Source organism: Phoenix dactylifera, chromosome 18 (assembly GCF_051530095.1).
Source record: "Phoenix dactylifera cultivar Ajwa chromosome 18, Ajwa_hap1_PhDact_Kaust_v1.1, whole genome shotgun sequence".
Taxonomy (NCBI): domain Eukaryota; kingdom Viridiplantae; phylum Streptophyta; class Magnoliopsida; order Arecales; family Arecaceae; genus Phoenix; species Phoenix dactylifera.
Genome location: NC_143207.1, coordinates 527151 through 549946, shown reverse-complemented (window position 1 = coordinate 549946; position 22796 = coordinate 527151). Strand labels below are relative to the sequence as shown.

Here is a 22796-nt window from a genome sequence, read left to right as displayed (position 1 = left end):
TGGATGGATAATAAAACGGGCGACAAACTAGTGATGAATCTCCACATCTGAGCCCACATTCCAAACTGGCCAGCAATTAAAATGAAGAGAATGTTAAAATCACCATCATAAATTCTCTCTTGGGAGACATCTGATAAAGTTGGTACAGTACAGAGGTACCATCACAGATGAGGAAAAATGAAAATTAACATAATTCTTGCAGTAAATTTACAGGAGGGTCAATGATAGGAAGTAGAGAAAGGAATTTGACTGAGTTATAATGGGATTGAATGGCTGCAAAATTGGAAGATTTGACAGATCAAGCTGCAGAATAGGTTCCGATCCATCTTAAGCAGACCAAGCATGGCATCTCCCAAAATTAAAACAAGAGAAGGACCAAGCATGAATCTATCATGGGTACAAAAGCCAAGACTGAAGGGAACTTCAGACAGTCCAAGTTTAATGTTGATAAGATCACACGTGATGTTCTTCAATGGCAACTTAAAGAAATATCAAGGTTTACTTAGAAAGAAAGTATATTTAATAAGCAAAGCAAAAGTAAAAGGTGATTGCACCGATAATCTAATTCTCATATGCTCTAATGAGTAATAATCTAAAATGTGCAATAATAACCAAGGCAATAACAACAAAAGAACAACTACTACCACTATAACAGCAATCACAACTATAATTATAATGATAACAACATATACTACATAACTGTCGCAAGTTACAACCAAAATCATTGCTACTCAGACGGCTTCAAAAATGATATCAGCATCTTTCTGTATGACTTACAAAATCTACCCCATCATAAATCTCACAAATTCTAGCAACAAGTTCTCATAACGACACTACATCTTCCAGAAAAAGGGTCCGTTTATGTCACGTAAGACAAATTAACAGAATATAGGAGAAATTCACATGCTAGGAATGCACAGTGATATCAGCCTTCTGAGAAAGGGGCTTGGAACTCTCCCTCACCAGTTTGGTCTCTTCTTTATCTTTAGAAACTGCATTTCCATACTTCACACCACTCTGCAGTTTGTTGGTCTCTTCCTTGAAACTCCCTGAGCTGTGACGGTTCACTCGACCGCATGCTCCATCATTGTTATCTCCATTGGATGGATTGTTCACATCACTACAGCTTTGCCTTCGACCAAGTTTTGGTGACTTTGGACGAGTTGTAGGTAGCTTCAAATGAAGTAGGAAATGAAGTAGAACAGCCTTATTTATCTAGCATTAAAATCTGAACGGTTGCATAGCAATTCAATATAAGGGACTATGACCACATATGTCAACATAATTTGTAGCCCGAAAGCCACCCGATCATCACTAAAGTCTATATTGAACTTGAGTTTAACAGTTCATAAATTAATTTTCCAAGTTTAAACAGGTTTTCAAGTGGGTTGGGTGGAAGAGCATATATCTGAATTATAACAAGTCAAGCAGCAAGCTACTAAGAAGCATGTTTTTCGTTTTTACCATAGCCCATCATGGCAAAAAATTCAACTGCAACACCTAGAGCTCTCAAAGACTTCAGTATGCTGTAGCCACTCAAGAACTACAATCTGACAAACCTTAATTATGCTACAGATGTATAACCTGTGCATTTATTGGACAAATTCACTGATAAAAAGTCATAGAGGTTAGACATCTACAGCAGCCAAATCATGGCCTGTTGAGAACCATATCCATGAATAATGAAAGCTTCAAAATCTGTTACATAGTACAGAGCCAGCATATATCTCTTTCTAATGGACTAGACAAATGGTTGCATAGAAGCAGTTAGTTTAGATTAGTACCTTTTTAAGCTCAACCTTTGGTAGAGGACCTTCACGGTAGAAGCTCGGCATAGGCATAGCTTTGAAAGTCAGGCTCTTTCTAAGTTGCTTAAGTGCTGCCTCTCGTTCTTCCTGAAAACAAGGCACACTTAATACTAAGGTGAATAAAAAGTTCTTATCAAATCCAGCTTCAGTTGATTTTATGTACCAAGATTAATACAGAAATCATAGGCCCTGAATATTCCCAATCTCATATTTAATACAGTTCTGATGAAAAGCTCATAAACAACAGTTCCAATATTATGAATTAAGCAAGGAAAAGTAATGTACACAGCTACTAGATATCATTAAATGGATTAAGTTATACACAATAGAACTTTTATGGCACAACTGATCTTATTTTCTCCTCACTTATCTCAATCAAATTTAAGATATTCAAACCATTTATGCTACTTATTTTCAATTTATTAGAACACCGCCCACCTCTGCGCCCCCCGCCCAGGAAAAAAGAAAAAACAATCTCACTTACGATGGTCAGATAATGGTACAAAAAGTAAACATAAGGACAAGGTTTTAAGTGAAACATCAACTAGCCAATTTAATATATTTGGTATCAGCTTTATAAACCATCGTCTGTTACCCAATCTTTCAAAGGTTTTATTATAACTGTCAACCCCATTTTTATAGGTAAATTTTCTACTTTATTGACCCTTCCATAAAGCACCGAGCATGTGCAAATCCTACAATGCAGTCATTATTTTCTCTGTACATGCAATTTCAAAGCATCTTCTAAATGTACTTGTTGATACTTTTTCCTTCCTGATTTACTACAGGTTCAGCCTCGGCATTTTTATCCAAAACTAACACCTTATGAATATTGTAAGATTGTCTCAGTCTCAATTACCAGTACTTTTTGTAACATCGTCGGCCCCACTGTTGTCCCTTAACTTCCCAAATTTTCTCCATCAAATGCACAATAAATTACCACTTCAGATTTCTGATGTCCCTATTTGGAGGATCCATCAGGTCTTGATACCTTACTGATCTAATATTTTATTTATTTAGTTTGTAGTATCATCCTCCAAACTCTTGCAAGATATCTTTTTTTCCTTTTCATCACGTTATGCATGGTCATTCTATTTGTATTTATGAATTCTTACAGACCCTGAATCTCTTTCACGAGACTCAAATCTCCTTGTAGTCTTTAAATCACTCTTTACCACCTAACCCATTTTGTACTCAGTTTATTCTTCAAGCTGGTTTGTAAACCTGTGACATCATTTTTATTTGATTTCTGTCACATAACCAACAAATTCTACAGATGTAACAAAAGTTTTCTTCATGAAAATTAGAATGATAATGATTAGAATAAGGTTCGCCGTCTCGGTATCGGATCCCGTACCAGTACCATCCTATTGCAATATCGGTACATGGTACGGTACGAGATAGAGAGGTATACGAGACTGCATACCATTTTGGAACCAGTACGATACAATATACCCAGTATGATATAGTACCGACCGGTACAGCAAACTTTGGATTAAAAAATGTATTTATTCTTGAATCTTAGCATTTTTTTTCCTACAAAGTAGTTGAGAATTTTATGAAATCCTTGCCATATAATATCCACGAGATCTTGCTTAAATTGCATATATATGCCCATTAACAGAGACAAGTTTAAGAAAAGTTTTGCCGTTTCCAGAAATTTTAGAACCTAATCTTAACTTGGCAAAAATTAAGTTTGATCTTGCAAATATATTCCCACAGGCTGATTAACCACAAACTACAAAAAATCACACCCAGCCAACACACGTGAGCAGGAGCATGCATGCACAAATAAAATAGGAAAACACGCAAACTTGTGATGCTATTTAGATGTTCATCAATTTCTATTAGCTTCTGCTGCTAAAACAGATAAAAGGGACTCATAATGGTTGCTTTCAGTCAAAAACAAAAAACCTGAAATCAACATCAGTTCTAGATTGATTTTGATCGAGATATTTCTCATTTTGTCAAAACTGAAACCTTGTTTTTCAAACTTTGCATACAGGCTGCATGTCTTGAGACAGTAGCACATGCAATATGATACTAGAGCTGGGTCACAATACTAGCTGTCTGTGCCTTAGCAATGACTGCAGTTCCCCACATTAAACATGTCTTCATCCCTCTTAGAGCAACTATCCTGGTTGTGCAATACCAGATGGCTGTTTCCTAATTGCATGATTTTAATTTGTCATTTCCAGAATTCAACACTAAATTAATGTGTTAAGGAAGTTCAATATGAGTCACAAGCCAGTATTAAAGCTCTCTTGAACTTTAATGGATCATATATTGATCATTAAAGTGCATCCCTTATCAATGGGGCAAGGCTTGTTAAGATTGACGTTATGAAAGGTCAATAGCCGGTCAAGAAAACACTTAGTAGTTACTAATGAAAACAGTAAAGAGGCCTGGATTTTTTGTAGCCTATCGTAAGCAGTAACTAAAATATGAATATACAAGTGAAAACTCCAATTGTGCATTATGGTATGGATGGGTAATATGATACTAGAGCAAATGTTATAGCAGGGTCAATACTAGCTATCCGTGCCTTAGCAGTGAAAGTTGTTTCCAACATTAAACCAGCCTTCATCCCTCTCAGAGCTCTATCCTAGCTGTGCAATCGCAGATGGTTGTTTCCTAATTGCATCATATTAATTTGTCACACCAAGTAGGCATATTTCTCTACTTTACAAATGGCCTTTATCTTTCAAAGCAAGCAGCCACCTTTTCCAGAATTCAACTCTAATTTAATGTGTTAAGCAAGTTTAATATGAGCTGCAAGCCAGTGATTAAGCTTTCTTGAACTATAATGGATCATACATTGACCATTAAAGTGGATCCTGTATCAACAGGACAAGGCTTGTTAAGCTTGACATTATGAAAGGTCACAAAAGAAAACACTTACTAGTTACTGATGAAAGCAGTAAAGAAGCTTGGATGTTTGTAGCCTATTGCAAGTAGCAACTAAAATATACAAGTGAAAAAAAAACTCCAATTATGCCCAGTATTACGGCAGCTTACTATTGAATGGTCTGGAGCACGCCCAGCATTACAGATGTGGATAAAAGCATGTAAGATGCAATCTTTCTCAGATCTAAGATACCGAGATGGTACTTTCTGTAACAGAAAAGTCAAGGTTGTTCCACAAATAGAGATAATGGCTCCTTTTTCAGAGGATTTTGCAATTTCCTGCACCCACTGTAATTCACACTCTCCAAGGGGAGACGTGAATGTTAACTTTAGATTCCCTATACAGCAACAAAAAAGAGCTTCCATATACACATCCAACGTTGAGTAGTTTCTTCCTAGGTTAAGAACGTATTTCAATTCTTTGAAGTTAGCTTAACCAAGTCTTCTTTATCATTCACTTCATATGTAAGCCATAACTTGAAGATCATAATTTAGCATTTCTGAGATGACAGATGCTCGGAATACTTTTGTTGCATTAGATATTTTTAAAATTAAGCTTTGTATATGCTGTTGGAGTTACTACTACAGAGTCATTTAGGTATATGCATTAAAAAGTTAATAAAAAGAAAAGATCACTTTCAGTTTAAAAGAACAATTAAATAGAGCACCCGCTTGCCATATCTTGAATAGAAATAGAATTTGCAGTATGTCCAAAACAAGTTAATGACAATGATGGACATTAATGGTTAATAAAATGGATGAGGTGCTTGGCATACAACCATGGCTTCATGCAAATTAGTAATGCTATAAAACTCTATCCTAAAAAAGAAAGATACAGGTTACCAAAATTACTTTTTATGGGAGCCAGCACCCCCTTGCTTCCTCAAGATTAACTTTGATAGCAGTGTGCACAAGAAAGGAGCCTTTGGTGGAGCCGATTTTGTTGTCAAGTGTCACAGCTACTCCTTCCTTCATGCAGGTGACTCACATATCTCCGATACATCTATTCCAATGGGCCGAAGTTCATGGAGCTTGAGAAGGGGTGACTTATGCAACCAAGGTCTTGGGGGCATCCAACATTTTGCTAACATGGGACTCTAGAATGGTGATCAAATGGCTGTCAAACTTAGGCATCTAGTGATGGTTGCACTCACTCCCTACTTTAGGACCATCGGCGAATGTTGACGGGCCTAGAATGCATTGAGGTGGTCTACACATAGAATGGTGATCAAATGGCTGTCCAACTTTAGCATCTAGTGATGGCTGCGCTCACTCCCTGCTTTAGGACTATTGGCAAATGCTGATAGGCCTAGAATTCATTGAGGTGGTCCACACATACAAAGAGGAAAACAGTGCAGCCGATTGGGTGGCAACATGGAATGTATAATATATCCAGCTTAGCAGAAGAAGAAGAAGAAGAAGAAGAAGAAGAAGAAAAGTACAAATAATTCACAGAATGAAGCAAAGATTTTCTGTTAAAGACAACCTAAACAACCAATGACCTCATAGATGATCCAATAAAAGAAGTAGAAGAAGAAAGGTACAAATAATTCACAGAATGAAGCATAAATTGTTAGAAGTATGCCCTACAAGCCAACGTAGCTGACGCATATTTGTAATCTGTGGCACAAATTTGTAATTTGACTCTTATCAATAAATAAGATTGGGCAATTTGTTTTTCATTCATGTTTGTATATGTCCATGAATCGTCCAAGAAATTAATAGATGATGACACATATTCTCAAGAAGTTGAGAATTTGAAGCATGTGTCATTAGAGATGAATTTCTAAATGCTCCTGATCGATGGATCCATCACGAGGGACAGTGATTGATCCGCTGAGATTAGTGCACGGATCACTTAGTCAGATGGACGAGTCTCGAGTCCACAGTGTAGAGACACTGGAGTGATTATGCGAGTACTTGTTAGAGAACAAGGTACTGAGTGTGACGAAAGATAGTAGTCACATGGATGTCTATCCACTCGTCAGTGACTACTTATGCTGCAGTTGTATGACCGATCCTTTGACCTACGATGCCTCAGCTATTCACTGTGAGGTTGTTGTACTTTGACGAGCATGTGAACTTGGGCCCTAGCCATTCGGATCTTTGTAGTGCAGATTGGCTACAGTAGGTTTGGAATAGGGTTGTATCTAGATGGGATCTATCGACCTTGATAGATTAGGAGTGATCATATGTGATTTATGAGACTGAGTTCGATAAATTCCTGATCAGATATTTTGGAAAAAGAGTTTTCCATATCTCGAACCGGAAGTCGAATAAATTTAACATATGACGGACGATGGGGTTTGACGAGATATCTACAACCTCCGTCACGTCGGGATCCATGATAGAGGAACTGTATCATACGCTAACTGCACCTAGAGGTTTAGACATTCCATTCTACTAAGTTGCCACCACATACTGCTAGGTGTTAGTGAGTTAATGGAAGAAGAATATAATCTACGAGGTCACACACATAGAGGATTTAATTAGTCAGACTATCATAATTGTGATTTGGAATCACAATAGAAATCAATCATCAATATGATTGGTGATTGAATTAACCCACTAAGTGTCAGTGAGTTAATCGAAGAAGAATTAAGTGGAATTGATTGCAATTGGATTGCAATTGGGCTGATTTAATGAGCCAAATCAAATTGGATTTGATCCAAATTGATTTGGGTTCATGATTGGGTCAATTGGATTAAACCAGAATTTATGCGGATTTTAAAGTCCACATGTCGTCGTAGGATAAAAATGACTTAAGTCGTATTCACACTATGCGGACTTTAAAGTCCACATGGCATCATTGGATGCATGCTCCCAAATCAATTAATTCTTCTAATGAGATTAGGAGTCCTAATGTGATTAGGAATTAATCAATTGATTAAGTGGACACATGTCATACATCTCTGAGCACAAGGATTGGACACTTGGCATTAATCCAAAGATGGGTTATAGTCCCATACTCCTAATAAGATTAGGAGAAGCCCTAAACCCAAACTATAAAAGGGTAGTAAGGGAGACGTTATGGATTAAAAAAAATTCTCTCCTCTTCCTCTCCACGCCTCCTCTTCCTTTCTTCCTCCTTCACACGGCAGCAAGAGGAGCCTTCATCCTCTTCTTCCACGGCAGCAAAGGAGTTCCCTTCTTCCTCTTCCAAGGCGTTGGAAGTTTGAGAAGAAAAGAAAGAAAGAAAGACCACACGGTAGCAAGGAAGGAGTTCTTCCTCACGCCACATAGCCCTTTTTCTTCCTCCTCCACGGCAGCAAGGGGTCTTCATCCTCCTCTACTTCCACAGTAGCAAGGCAAGGAAGATCCACATGCAAGGTTCCTTCTTCCTCTTCCTCCATCGCAAGCAAGGTTGAAGAAGAAAAGGTTCTATTTTAAGGAGCTAAATTGCAGATTCTTATTCCAACTTATGATAGTCATGAGAGGTCTTTGCAAGGAGCTAGCACTCCGGTAAGACCTATTCTCAGATGATTAAATTCTCGTGTGGATACCTGTAGAGGCCGGACAATTGTGCGGCTCAAACAGGAACCTAGAATAGATCATCAGGCTACGGTGTTCTACACCTGCAGAATTTTTGAAGATGAAATCTTCAAATCTAAAACTTTTGATTTTTGTTTCAGTTTTATAAATCTTAATCAACCCTCCTCAAATCCTAATCTCCCCTCCCTAATGAGTTCAAAGATCCTCTAGATTTGGATCAAAAAAAATTTTGAATTCTACGATCCGAGGCGCGTTCATACGATGAACGACGTCCCATTCGAATTCCGCTGCGAACGTCGCATCGAACGGGGCATAACTCATCAATGGTATCAGAGCTATGATTCTAGGGAGCATGATTAGGACTTAAGGATTGATTACCACATTTTTAATCTAATTTTTAAAGAAATTATGCTTGTTAGATTTTCTGCGTGCTGAAATTTCAGGTTGCTGAAATTTTCAGCATGCAGATTTTTTATTTGCTTTGATCTTGCAAATTATTTTAGAATTGCAGTTAGATTACAATGTTTGAAATCAAGTAATGCATGATCTAAAATCTAGAGAATAGCATAATAGGTTTAAAGTTTCAGATCTGAAAATATACATGAGATGCACGTGGTAATCATAATGTTCATACTTGTTTAAGGATATGTTTAAAACAATTATGCTTGTTGGATTTTCTGCGTGCTGAAATTTCAGGTTGCTGAAATTTTCAGCATGCAGATTTTTTATTTGCTTTGATCTTGCAAATTATTTTAGAATTGCAGTTAGATTACAATGTTTGAAATCAAGTAATGCATGATCTAAAATCTAGATGGTAATCATAATGTTCATACTTGTTTAAGGATATGTTTAAAACAATTATGCTTGTTGGATTTTCTGCGTGCTGAAATTTCAGGTTGCTGAAATTTTCAGCATGCAGATTTTTTATTTGCTTTGATCTTGCAAATTATTTTAGAATTGCAGTTAGATTACAATGTTTGAAATCAAGTAATGCATGATCTAAAATCTAGAGAATAGCATAATAGGTTTAAAGTTTCAGATCTGAAAATATACATGAGATGCATGTGGTAATCATAATGTTCATACTTGTTTAAGGATATGTTTAAAACAATGTATGCATGAGATGTATGTATTAGTTAAACAAAATTTATTTGCATGAGATGTAAATAAAACCCTTAAACAATAGGACATTTACATAAGATGTAAACTGAAACAATTATGTCGGCATAGGTTAGGTGCTATTGATGGAACATGGTAAGCCCATCTTTCTCCATATGGAAGTGCTGCGGGCACATAGAGATGTGGGTAGAGAAAGTCTCAAAAAGCGAAGACCTAGCTGTAGGTCACGTTACATAAGATGTAATCACATAATATATGAAAGGGTTTCATAATTACATAAGATGTAAATTTGAACTAATGTGACATTTACATAAGATGTAAATCGAATAACATATGGTATGGGGTAGATGGTTACATTAGATGTAAATCCCAAAAAACCTAAAACCTTCCTAAATCAATCGAGAGTGAATGATACATTGAGCTAGCCATATTTGATTAATTGATCTAATTGGTGTCTAGAAAAGCTTAAAGGTGGTTACTTAATTAGGACCTTACTCTCTGAGTAAGGAGAGCCTCCCACCTGCTTATCTGGCCAATTGATCGACTACCTTCTATGGAAAGCTCAAAGTTGGAATCACTAAGATCTGATTATCCAATAATAAGTCGATTGGTCTTCCACCATAGTAGAATTGCTAAGATCTTTCCGGCGTTGATTAGTCTCAGCTGGATACAGTGGGCTAGTAACTGTTAGGTGAGGTGACATGTAGATTGGTGGGACCGCAACACCCCACTCGAAACCCTAAGTCGCAGGTTTCCATATCTTTACCAGGGGAGTGTGAGAGATCCGAGAAATAGTGGGAGGATTTGTTCCAATTTTGTTTTAAAAGTTCCTAAAACAAATTAATGTCAAATACAAATTTCTAATTAGAATCTTTACTCTCTGCAGATGTCAATGGTTTCCAACCTGATAGTTCGAATTCTAGGTAACAATAGGTTGACCAGACCAAACTACAAAGATTGGCTCCACAACTTGAAGATCGCCTTGAGTTGCGAGAAGATAGCTTATGTTTTTGACCATGAACTTCCGATGTTACCAGCCCGTGCAACCAATGAGCAGCGTGAGACGCATGCAAAATAGTTGGATGACGATAATAAGGTTAGGTGCTACATTTTGACATCCATGTCCAACGAATTGCAATGCCAGCATGAGAGCATGAAGACTGCTAAGGACATACTTGATCACCTACAAGAGTTATATGGTGAACAGAATCGCGCAGCGAGGTTTGAAGTGTCCAAGCGACTCTTCAAAGCCAAGATGCGTGATGGGCAGTCCGTCCATGAACATGGTTTGACCATGATCAAGGATCTTGAGAAACTTGAGAAGCTTGGCATGACCATGCACAAGAATTTGCAAACGGATTTGATCCTACAATCGTTGCCATCTTCATATGGGCAGTTTATTGTAAACTACCATATGAATAAAATTAAATGCACCAATCTTGAATTGTTGAATATGTTAGTGTTGCTAGAAATTGGACCCGGGGGCGACCGTCGGCTGAGGGGGGAGGAGCTCCGCTGCTGGAACGGTGGGTGGCGGTACGTCGGCTGGTGGCGTCCTCCTGGAGACCTGCAAGAAGCCGGTGGTCGGGGTTCCCGGCGCCGGCCCTCCGACGCTTAAGTCAGAAGGGGGGCAGTATATGAGTGGAGATAGCAGTAGATGGGAGAATAGGAGGAGAATATTTCTCTTCTTATTTTCTGTTGTTCTTGTCGTCCCTCCCCCCCGGGTTTTCCTTTTATAGAAGGATATGATATTACCTGGGAGGTGACAGGGCAGATTGTCCTCTTCGTGATAATTGAGCACGATCATGTTCATTAATGGCGTTGTGGAGGATGAGACCGGATCAGACCGGAGTCAGCGAATTGTTGTGGTTGATCGGACCTGGTGGAGTGGTTCAACCGCCTGCTGTGGAGGGCCTGGAGTCCGTAGATAACAAGCGCATTAATTGTTGAGGGAACCGGTGATCAGGGAAAGCCATACGTTTTGATGGTCAAGTGATCCGGAGATCATCTTGAGCCGTGTTCATTAATGGTTGAGTGCACTGAAGGCCTGCAGAGGCCACACGCATTAATGATCGGGTGTGCCGGAGGCCTGCGAAGGCCATGTGCCTTAATGGCTTGACGACGGTAGCAGAGTACGGTGGAGTTAGATATCTAGTTGTCAGGTTCTCTCTAAGGAATCAGGCCGGGGTCGAATATTTGGACAAGGCATTTTGGGGTTGGCCGGGTGCCGAGCCAAGCCAGTTGCCCAGTTGGGCGCCTTGAACTCAAGCGTCGCTAGGTCGGCGCATTTTGGTCGGCGCTCCCTGGTCGGGCGCCTTCTGGTCGACGCGACTTGGGTTTTCCCCCAACAGTTAGTGACAAATGAGGGAGCCTTGAAAGGTTCAAGGGGCACAGTTCTCGCTGCTGAGCTAGCTTTTACTTCTAAGAGAAAGTCTACTGGGAAGAAGAAGAAGAAGCCTGCGAAGAAGCAGAAGATCGAGAAAAAGCTGAAGAAGGAAGTTCCTAAGAAGAAGGCCGAATCCAAAGGAAAATGTTTCCATTGCAATGAAGACGGGCATTGGAAGAGGAATTATCCTATCTATATGAGAAACATAAAGAGCAAGAAGAGTGACATGCCTTCTGAAGATATGTCTAATATGCTCATTATTGAAACTAATCTAATGATTTTTTCTATTTTCAGTTGGATTATAGACTCTGGTTCTAGTGTTCACTTGTGCACTACCATGCAGGGTCTAAAGGAAAGTAGAAGGCTTACGGAAGGTGCGGTAACCCTACGGATTGACAATGAAGCAAGAGTTGCTGTTGTTGCTGTGGGCACATTTTCTTTGCATTTACCATTAGGATTTAGTTTGATACTTAGAGATTGTTATTTCGTACCTAGTGCTAGCAGAAATCTAATTTCTGTATCTTGTTTAGCACAGAAACATTATGAATTCAATTTCAATAAAGACTACATTTTCATTTATTTTCGAAATAAACTGTTTGGACGTGGTTTTATGATTGACGGTCTCTATCACTTACATATGGATGTATTTGTGAACATATCTGAGCATACAGTGAGTACCATAGGATCTAAAAAATCTAAAGATGAGATAAATCAAAAGTATTTGTGGCACCTCAGACTTGGTCATATAGGAGAAGACAGAATTAACAAACTGAAGAAACATGGGCTTTTGAGTTCATTAACTTCTGAGTCATATCCGATTTGTGAATCCTGCCTTCAAGGAAAAATGGCCAAATTACCCTTTGTTGGACACGGGGAGAGGTCCACTGAAATACTTGCCCTAGTACACACTGATTTATGTGGCCCATTCGATGTGCAGACTAGGGATCAATTTTTCTACTTTATTACTTTTACCGATGATTACTCACGGTATGGTTATGTCTATCTTATGAGACATAAATCTGAAGCATTTGAAAGGTTCAAAGAATTCAGATTTGAAGTAGAAAAACAGACAGAAAAACTCATTAAGGTTCTTCGATCAGATCGAGGAGGAGAATACCTTAGTGAAGAGTTTCGCGATTATCTCAAACAAAATGGTATAGTTTCACAATGGGCACCTCCTAGAATACCTTAACTCAACGGAGTGTCAGAAAGGAGGAATCGGACCCTATTCGATATGGTCAGGTCCATGATGAGTTTCATTGACTTACCTTTATTCTTGTGGGGAGATGCCCTACTTACAGCTATCTACATATTGAATAGAGTTCCCTCTAAGTCGGATCCTACTACACCGTATGAGATATGGCATGGTAAGAAATCAAGTCTTGGTTATCTCAAGATTTGGGGATGTCCAGCCCAAGTCAAGCGACAACAGGCGGACAAGTTAGAGTCTAGGACAATTGGTGCTCGTTTCATTGGATATCCTAAAGAGTTGTTAGGATACAATTTTTACATTCCAAAAGATCACAAAGTGTTTGTGAGCCGACATGCCATCTTCTTGGAAAAACAGTTTATCCTTGATAGAGGCAGTGGAAGAAAAATTGAGCTTGAAAAAAAAATCTCTGAAGAGCAACGAGCAATTGAGCCTAGTGAACCTATTCACATTGAGCCAATACATGAAGAACCTCGTCCACTTCATAGATCCAGTAGAATCTCCCATCCTCCTGAAAGATACTTAGGTATGCTTACAGAGAAAATAGAGGAAGAGTTCCTCATGGGAGAAAGAGATTATAGTGATGATCCCAAGACCTACAACGAAGCAATGTTAGACATTGACTCCAAAAAATGAATGGATGCGATGAAGTCAGAAATAGACTTCATGCATTCCAGCCAAGTATGGACCTTAGTAGATCCGCCTGAAGGTATAGTACCTATTGGGTGTAAATGGATCTACAAAAGAAAAATGGGTTCGGATGGCAAGGTAGAGACCTATAAGGCAAGGTTGGTGGCAAAATGTTATAGTCAGCGCGAAGGCATTGACTATCAGGATACCTTTTCACCGGTAGCCATGCTGAAGTCCATTCGAACGTTGCTTGCCATTTCAGCTTATCATGATTATGAGATATAGCAGATGAATGTGAAAACTGCATTTCTTAATTGATATCTTGAGGAAAATATCTATATGGAACAGCCTCAGGCAAGGTCCGCCGTACCGGTACCGATCGGCGTACCGGTGGCGGCCCGGACCAGTACGAAACCGGTTCCGTACCGGTCCCGTATCGGTCCGTACCGGTGGCGTACCGGTCCGTACCGGTGGCGTATCGGTCCGAACCGGTCCCATACCGGTCTGAACCGGTCCCGTACCGGTCCGTACCGGTTCTTCAACAATAGATTACCGGTACCGAATTTTACGCTGATCCGGTACCGGTCCCAGGCCGGACCGATACGTATCGGCCGGTACCGGCCGGTACGGACCGGTACGGCAGACCATGGCCTCAGGGTTTCACTTCCAGTGATAGTGATCACAAGGTCAGCAAGCTGCAAAGATCTATTTATGGATTAAAACAAGTATCTTGAAGTTGGAACACTTGTTTTAACGATGTAATCAAATCGTTTGATTTCATCAAGAACAAAGAGAAACCATGTGTGTACAAAAAGGTCAGTGGAAGGGCTATTAAATTTCTCGTATTATATGTGGATGATATACTCCTGATTGGGAATGATATTCCTATGCTCACATCGGTCAAGTTATGGTTGTCTAAAGAGTTCTCCATGAAAAACCTAGGTGAAGCATCTTATATTTTGGGGATTAAGGTCTATAGAAATAGATCTAAGAAGATGCTTGGCCTATCACAGAAAATGTACATAGAGGAAGTGCTGAAGAGGTTCAGCATGGAAAACTCTAAGAGGGGATTGTTACCCCTAAGGCATGGGATAAATCTCTCCAAGAAAATGTACCCCAAAATATCTGAAGAGATTCAGCGCATGAGTAGGATCCCTTATGCATCGGCAATAGGGAGCCTCATGTATGCCATGCTATGTACTCGACCTGATATAGCACATGCTGTGAGTGTCACGAGCAGATATCAGTCGAATCCTGACGAGGAACACTGGATAGCTGTGAAAAATATCCTTAAGTACTTGAGAAGGACCAAGGATATGTTTTTGATCTTTGGGGAAGGCATAGAGTTAAAAGTAGAAGGATATACTGATTCAGACTTCATGACTAACCCTGATGATAGAAAGTCTACATCAGGATACATATTCTTATGCAATGGAGGATTGGTAAATTGGAAAAGTTCCAAGCAACCGATTATTGCAGATTCTACCATGGAAGCAGAGTACATTGCTATATTGGATGCTGCGAAGGAAGCGTTCTGGTACAAGAAGTTTTCAAAGAACTAGGAGTCATGTCATCAGATGCCATAACCCTTTTATGCGACAACAACGGCGCCATAGCACTGGCTAAGGAGCCGATGTCTCACCAGAAGTCCAAGCACATAGAACGGCGATTTCATCTAATTCGCGACTACCCCGAAAACAAGTTGTAGAGGTGCAGAGAGTAGACTCCACTGATAACATGGCGGACCCATTCACTAAGCAGCTGAGTCAGAAGAAATTAAAAGTCCATCTTGAGAAAATGGGACTTAAATATATGTCTGATTGGCTTTAGTGCAAGTGGAAGATTGTTAGAAGTATGCCCTAAAAGCTAACGTGGCTGACGCATATTTGTAATCTGGAGCACAAATTTATAATTGATTCTTATCAATAAATAAGATTGGGCAATTTGTTTTTCATTCATGTTTGTATGTGTTCATGAATCGTCCAAGAATTAATATATGATGACACATATTCTTAAGGAGTTGAGAATTTGAGGCATGTGTCATTAGAGATTAATTTCTAAATGCTCCTGATCGATGGATCCATCACAAGGGACGGTAATTGATCCACTAAGATTAGTGCACAGATCACTTAGTCAGATGGACGAGTCTCGAGTCCACAGTGTAGAGACACTGGAGTCATTATGCGAGTATTTGTTAGAGAACAAGGTACTGAGCGTGACCAAAGATAGTAGTCACATGAATGTTTATCCACTCGTCAGTGACTACTTATGCTGCAGTTGTATGACCGATCCTTTGACCTGCGATGCCTCAGCTATTCACTGTGAGGTTGTTGTACTTTGACGAGAATGTGAACTTAGGCCCTAGCCATTCGGGTCCTTGTAGTGCGGATTGGATGTAGTAGGTTCATTTTGGAATGAGGTTGCATCTAGATGGGATCTATCGACCTTGATAGATTAGAAGTGATCCAATGTGATTTATGAGACTGAGTTCGATAAATTACTGGCCAGGTATTTTGGAAAAAGAGTTTTCCATATCTCGAACTGGAAGTCGAATAAATTTAACATATGACGGAAGAAGGGGTTTGACGAGATATCCATAATCTCCGTCACGTCGGGATCCATGATAGAGGAACTGTATCATACGCTAACTGCACCTAGAGATTTAGACATTCCATTCTGCTGGGTTGCTATCATATACTGCTAAGTGTCACTAGTGGATTGTGAGACTCGAAGGCATTCACTTGGTGATCAGTGAATCCTAAGAGTAGAACTGAAATTGTTTCAGTCCACTGAAAGGAGTTTCAGTGATATTGAGATGGAGATCTCAATATGTCTCACTACCAGTCAGAATAGAACCTACGGGATCACACACATAGAGAATTTAATTAGTCAGACTATCATTATTGTGATTTGGAATCACAATATAAATCAATCATCAATATAATTGGTGATTGAATTAACCCACCAAGTGTTCGTAAGTTAATGGAAGAAGAATTAAGTGAAATTGATTGCAATTGGATTGCAATTGGGCTGATTTAATGAGCCAAATCAAATTGGGTTTGATCCAAATTGATTTGGGTTCATGATTGGGTTAATAGGATTAAACCAGGATTTATGCGGATTTTAAAGTTCTTATGTCATCGTAGGATGAAATGACTTAAGTTGTATTCACACTATGCGGACTTTAAAGTCCACATGGCGTCATTGGATGCATGCTCCCAAATAAATTAATTCTCCTAATGAGATTAGGAGTCCTAATGTGATTAGGAATTAATCAATTGATTAAGTGGACACATGTCATGCATCTCTGAGCACAAGGATTGGACACTTGGCATAAATCCAAAGGTGGGTTATAGTCACATACTCCTAATAAGATTAGGAGAAGCCCTAAACCCAATCTATAAAAGGGTAGCAAGGGAGACGTTATGGATTAAAAAAAATTCTCTCCTCTTCCTCTCCACGCCTCCTCTTCCTTTCTTCCTCCTTCCCACGGCAGCAAGAGGAGCCTTCATCCTCTTCCTCCAGGGCAGCAAAGGAGTTCCCTTCTTCCTCTACCAAGGTGTTGGAAGTTTGAGAAGAAAAGAAAGAAAGACCACACGGCAGCAAGGAAGGAGTTCTTCCTCACACCACATAGCCCTTCTTCTTCCTCCTCCACGGCAGCAAGGGGTCTTCATCCTCCTCTACTTCCACAGTAGCAAGGCAAGGAAGATCCACATGCAAGGTTCCTCCTTCCTCTTCCTCCATCGCAAGCAAGGTTGAAGAAGAAAAGGTTCTATTTTAAGGAGCTAAATTGCAGATTCTTATTCCAACTTATGATAGTCATGAGAGGTCTTTACAAGGAGCTAGCACTCCGATAAAACCTATTCTCAGATGATTAAATTCTCGTGTGGATACCTGTAGAGGCCGGACAATTGTGCGGCTCAAACAGGAACCTAGAATAGATCATCAGGCTACGGTGTTCTACACCTGCAGAATTTTTGAAGATGAAATCTTCAAATCTAAAACTTTTGATTTTTGTTTTAGTTTTATAAATCTTAATCAACCCTCCTCAGATCCTAATCTCCCCTCCCTAATGAGTTCAAAGATCCTCTGGATTTGGATCCAGGAAAATTTTTGAATTCTACGATCCGAGATGCGTTCATACGATGAACGATGTCCCGTTCGAATTCCGTTGTGAACGTCGCATCGAACGGGGCGTAACTCATCATAGACTTTCTGCTAAAGACAACCTAAACAACCAATGACCCCATATATGACCCAAAAAACATCATCTCATTGTTAATCACGGAATTGGAAAAATGATGTAGAATGAACAAGACTGTACTTGAACTTCTAGAGCAAAAGGTCATACAAAACATCAGTTCCAAAAGTCAAAATATAAGTCAATACTAAAAGATAACACCTGGGATTGGTGATAACATCAACATCTACAGCACTAGAATACAGAAACCTATACTTCATCTAATTGTATTCATGATAAACAAGATGTCGCAGAGTTCTATCAAAAATTCAGGTATATTGATACTCCACAAATTAAATATTTTAAGATTTTTCTAAATGCAAACATGGTAAAAAAGAAAGTTGTGAATCTGTAAGATCAGAAGTTTAGTAAAGATTGTGTTACTCCCAAACACAGACAACATAAAAATTGTTAATTTATCAAAGAAAAAACATACAAGGGGTCTAGGTAAAGGGAACATAAGTTAAACCTTGGGATACAGCTTTCTTTCAAAGATACAAAAGGAAAAAGAAAAAACCTTGGTCCTAGCTTCACGCTGGTTTTTCTCGGCCTCCAAAGCTTGGTGTTTTTCTTCTAACTTTGAATAAAACTAAAAAGAACGAGGAAAAATAACACATAAGGTTTTTCTTCATAGCCACTAGGCCCACTACAAATATTCAAATGCTCAGATACTAGGAGATGAGAAAATGACTACCTCTTTCCGCCTCTCTGCACGCTCACTGCATCTGAAAACAGGCACAGATGCCACAGTAAACCTGCCTTTTAATGTTCTCACTGATGCAGAAGTTCTGTATACTATTTAAGAAGCTCATACCAATCCTTACAAGGAAAAAAAAGAAAAATAAAAATAAAAAAATCATCAGACAAAAACCAAACAGAAATATCAAGAGGATACGAAGAGGCAACAGAGCAAGCATCCTCCTCATCTGGGTGCTTTGTATTATCAGGTTGCAGAGGCTTCCTTGATGTGAGAGTTGAGTCAGTCTGTAACATATTAGAGAAAACTATCATAAATTCAGAATCTTCTCTATTTGCAGTAAACTTATGAGTTTCTATAAATCTGAGAACTAAAGTTCAAAAATATATAATCATATTGGTGATAATCAGTAAATTAAGGATGTGTCTGAAAAATGTCAAACTGGCATGATACCAAACGTTTGCCCCTATCACAGACAGCTTGTATCATTTCAGTTCAAAGAAGAGCTCTAAATTATATCAAATCAGTGCCCAACATGGGAGGATGACATTTTTGAGTTGTGGTAGCACTTATCTACAAATATTACATATCCTCATACACAAAAATTCTTAAGTGGCAACTGGCAGCCTTCCTATACGATTCAGAAATGCTCATTTCACAATCATCATTGATTGGGAGTATGCAATAAATGATGGCCACAACCCAGAATAGAATCAACAAGAAATTAAAAGGGAGCCTCAACATAAAGGATACTTTTCTGCCACAAAATCAAGAAACAGACAAAAAATTATTTTTTGCAGGAGCAAGACTAGAATAAAATCAAAACATGCCACAATAATTATCTGTTTGTATGATCAGTATCACCTATCAACATAAGTAAGCATAATAACTTGATAACTTTAAGCAAGATAGATTAAGACTAAACTCATTAAATCATCGATGCATAAACTGGAATTGTTGCATTATATAACATTGATAATCTCCAAGGAGTATATTTTCATATGGACATAAGAAATGATTGACTAGAACATGGAAGAAAAATCTGAATATTCAGAATTACCTGAATCTTCTTTGGCATGTTACGGGTATCTTGATTGTTCAAATTAGCAGATCCATTCCCATTCCCAGCAATATTACCGGCAAAATCATTCCCACCAGAAGCACGCTTATTGGTTGCAAGAGCCAATGGTTGACGAGAAGTGTGTTTGGAATGTATTGCTCCAACATTAGCAGATTTGACTGTTTTAATGGGAGAATCAATTTTCTTGTGATTACCTGGCTTCTGATCTACACAGTTCGCTTTTTCCTTCTTCAATGTGACAGCATCTAAAATTGAGTATTTATAACAGGGCATTTTGTCTTCCTTGGGAGAATCCGCATCTTGATAGACAAAGGAATTCTCAACAAAAACATCTATCATATCCCCATGTACTCTGTGTTCTTTTATTTGTCCATTTGCATGAGAATCTTGAGGATCAGGAATGTCCTTTCTAGTTTCATCAAATGTAGAAGGTTCCAGATGTTTATTAGGATGGTCGTCAGGGTTCCCAGGATCATCTCTGGTTGAACATATGACAAAGCCTTCTGACTCTTCAGCAGTACAAACATCTAAAATTTTCTTTCCCATTAACTACAAGGAACATTACAGAAATATCATATTGTCTGCAGATCAAATGCCTTGGTATGGAGAGACCGTGCCAAAACTATTTCAGCATGTAGAGTTACTCTTGCAGCAAGACTAATGTTTTCAGAAAATAAACTTATACATGGGGCACATACATAGAGATATACAAAGCATGCATGCATAAAGTAATAAAGCATGATACTGGAAACCAACATCACCTATATGTGCCCCAGTTACACAACTTTTAATCTGTACCATTCAATGATGAACACCAGCCTGTTGGGCTAAAGTAAGCAATCACTAAAGCCGATGATGTTCGAATTCGTCCATGTTTTGATTTGATCCATAATGATTTTTTTATCAGATTTTTAATGATTCAAAGAAATGACAATTCCTTAACAATCAATTCACACAGTCCAATCACTATATGTTCAGAATCATAGAACAAAAAAAAATAAATAAAGTGGACAAAACTGTTCACTGTAAAGAACATAACTAACTAGAAATGTCAACAACTAGATTCACTAACATTACTTCGGAATGCATCATTAAGCATTACAATGACATAAGCAAATCATGAAGAGTAATGAGTTTGCAGCATGGCATATCAAACACGCTGTGGATATAAGACAGCAATCCTACCAAAGGAATGAATGCAAATAAACAAGGCACTTTCACTAGAGAATCGTCAATCTTTCTTTTGTTGGAGGCACAAGTAACCAAAAAAGTGAAGCTCCATCATTTCTAATCAGATTAAACATACACCTGGAGTTTCAAAATATATGTAAGGTTCTACCAGAAGAAACAGACTAATGAAGTGAATGGAAATCTCACTTTTATTTTTTAAAAAAATGTATGACATTACATAAAAACAGAGAAATTAGCAATTTTGTAACAGTCAAGAAATAATGCACATTTCATTTTCACTGAAAATATCGAAAAGATAAAAAAGAGAAGAACATGAACCGTCACACACAAGATTCTACTAATAGAAGAGGAAAAAAACTGATCAAGAACATCGACCATCAATCGCTCGAGCCACAAATAATCTTTCTTAAAACGTAAACCAAGTGCAGAGAATGCAAGATTCTAATGGCGAAAATACACTGATGGACAATCCCTTAACCGAAACCCCAACCAAAACCACAGGAAAACCAAGCTTTCGGCCAGATTCACATGAAATTTAAGAAAAGACAGCAAATCTCACAACCCCATCGATCGATCCCCGAAAACCGACACAAATCACCAACTTTCTCTGAGAAATTTCTCCCACATTACAGTACCAAAACAACAATGAGATCAAGAACTAAAAATAAAAGAAAGAACGGGAAAAGTAGAGAGGAGTGCTGGCGATTCCTTACGCTCTTCCAGCCAAATTTCGATCCGAGAGGACTCGCTTCCTCTCTCTCTCTCCACTCGTCGCTCTCAGGGTGGTCTCGGTTACGGAATTAATAGCCGTTACGGTCTTTATAGCCGGCCGCCCTCCAACGGCGTCATATGACGGCGATTTTCAGACGTGCGTTAGGTAAACAGAGCCGTTCGATTTATTTCTCTCGGAGTCTGCTTCTTGTTTTTTGTTTTCTTTTTTCTTTTTTTTTTTTTTTTTTTTTGATAAAAGCGGCTACTTATATCATATAACCCTAACGTGAGTACATCCTGTCAAATCATGAAAAAGTAAGAAATATAAAAGAAGAGAAACATCTGAAGCAGACGTCCAGAGAAAATCTCCGGAGTGCTAGACGATAAAGAAGACGACCCAGTCTGCTGCCCTGTTCGTCTTCCTAAATACGTGTGCTGCCTGAAAGTCGCCCATCATCTGAGCCATCCTGCAAGTTTTCCGGATAAGGAGATAACCATCACCATACCTATCCGTCTCCTGGATCCAATCGATCATCATAGATGAGTCTCCCTCGAGGTACACTCGCTTGGCACCAAGACCAATCTCGCATAGGACATACCCTCCCAAGCTGCCCGCAGCTCTGCCCCAACTACTGTAAGACCTGGCGTGCGCTGTCCTCCTACTGCTATCATCCTATTAAGGTGGTTTCTGATCATAAAACCAACCCATCCAATCACACCATCCACTGACCTACTACTGTCGAAGTTTACTTTGATATAGCTAAGAAGTGGGGGTACCCAAGAAACAAGGACAAACTGGGGCACTGAAACAGTGTGAAGAGTACTCCCTAGCCATCTAAGAAGAAAACACAACGGCAGCCGCAATAACCTCCCTTGCATGTATCGCCATCCTGCTCAGAAACTTCTTCTCGCTCCCAATATTTTGGTGGGTGTCGTGTTACCTCCTTGGCAGCGTGCTCTGTGACGGCGGCCTTACTTGCCCACCGTGGACTTGAGTCTTGAGTGTTGGATATTGGAGGTCATTCTTTCCTTATCTTACCTTGTCTGTGGCATCTTTGTTTAATTGCATCAAGAGCAATGGACCACTCCAATCACCCTAGAATGGTTGTTTTATCAAGTAGTCCAAAGATGAGGATGGCAACACTATTATGACTGTCTGAATGAGAGATCTACTCAACCTTGTAGGGGAAAAACGGAAAAAAAAAAAGAACAAAGCAAAGAGAGAGATTTTGAAATTCAAAAGGGAAAGAAGCTGCATATGTAGATTCCACCAATCTGGTCCTCATTACATGGCCTTCTGGTTTGGTTAGAACCAGGATAGGTC

At 39.0% G+C, this 22796-nt stretch overlaps 1 protein-coding gene across 3 annotated transcripts; it reads right to left on the bottom strand.

Moving 5' to 3' along the window:
- Nucleotides 1-649: 649 nt before the first annotated feature.
- Nucleotides 650-21552, bottom strand: LOC103698458 (protein WVD2-like 3). Of its 3 annotated transcripts, none has more exons than XM_039117163.3 (7): nucleotides 21475-21549; nucleotides 19550-20119; nucleotides 18688-18776; nucleotides 18487-18580; nucleotides 18310-18381; nucleotides 1785-1895; nucleotides 650-1173 (listed from the first exon to the last, which is right to left on the bottom strand). In XM_039117163.3, the coding sequence occupies exons 2-7, from the start codon at nucleotides 20114-20116 to the stop codon at nucleotides 907-909; spliced, it is 1200 nt and encodes a 399-aa protein (XP_038973091.2). In that variant the 5' UTR covers nucleotides 20117-20119; nucleotides 21475-21549; the 3' UTR covers nucleotides 650-906. The 3 variants fall into 3 exon arrangements, with proteins under 3 accessions (XP_038973091.2, XP_038973092.2, XP_038973093.1); XM_039117165.3 differs by having other exon boundaries at nucleotides 998-1228; nucleotides 21475-21552; XM_039117164.3 differs by lacking the exon at nucleotides 18310-18381 and having other exon boundaries at nucleotides 21475-21552.
- Between the last annotated feature and the right edge of the window lie 1244 nt (nucleotides 21553-22796).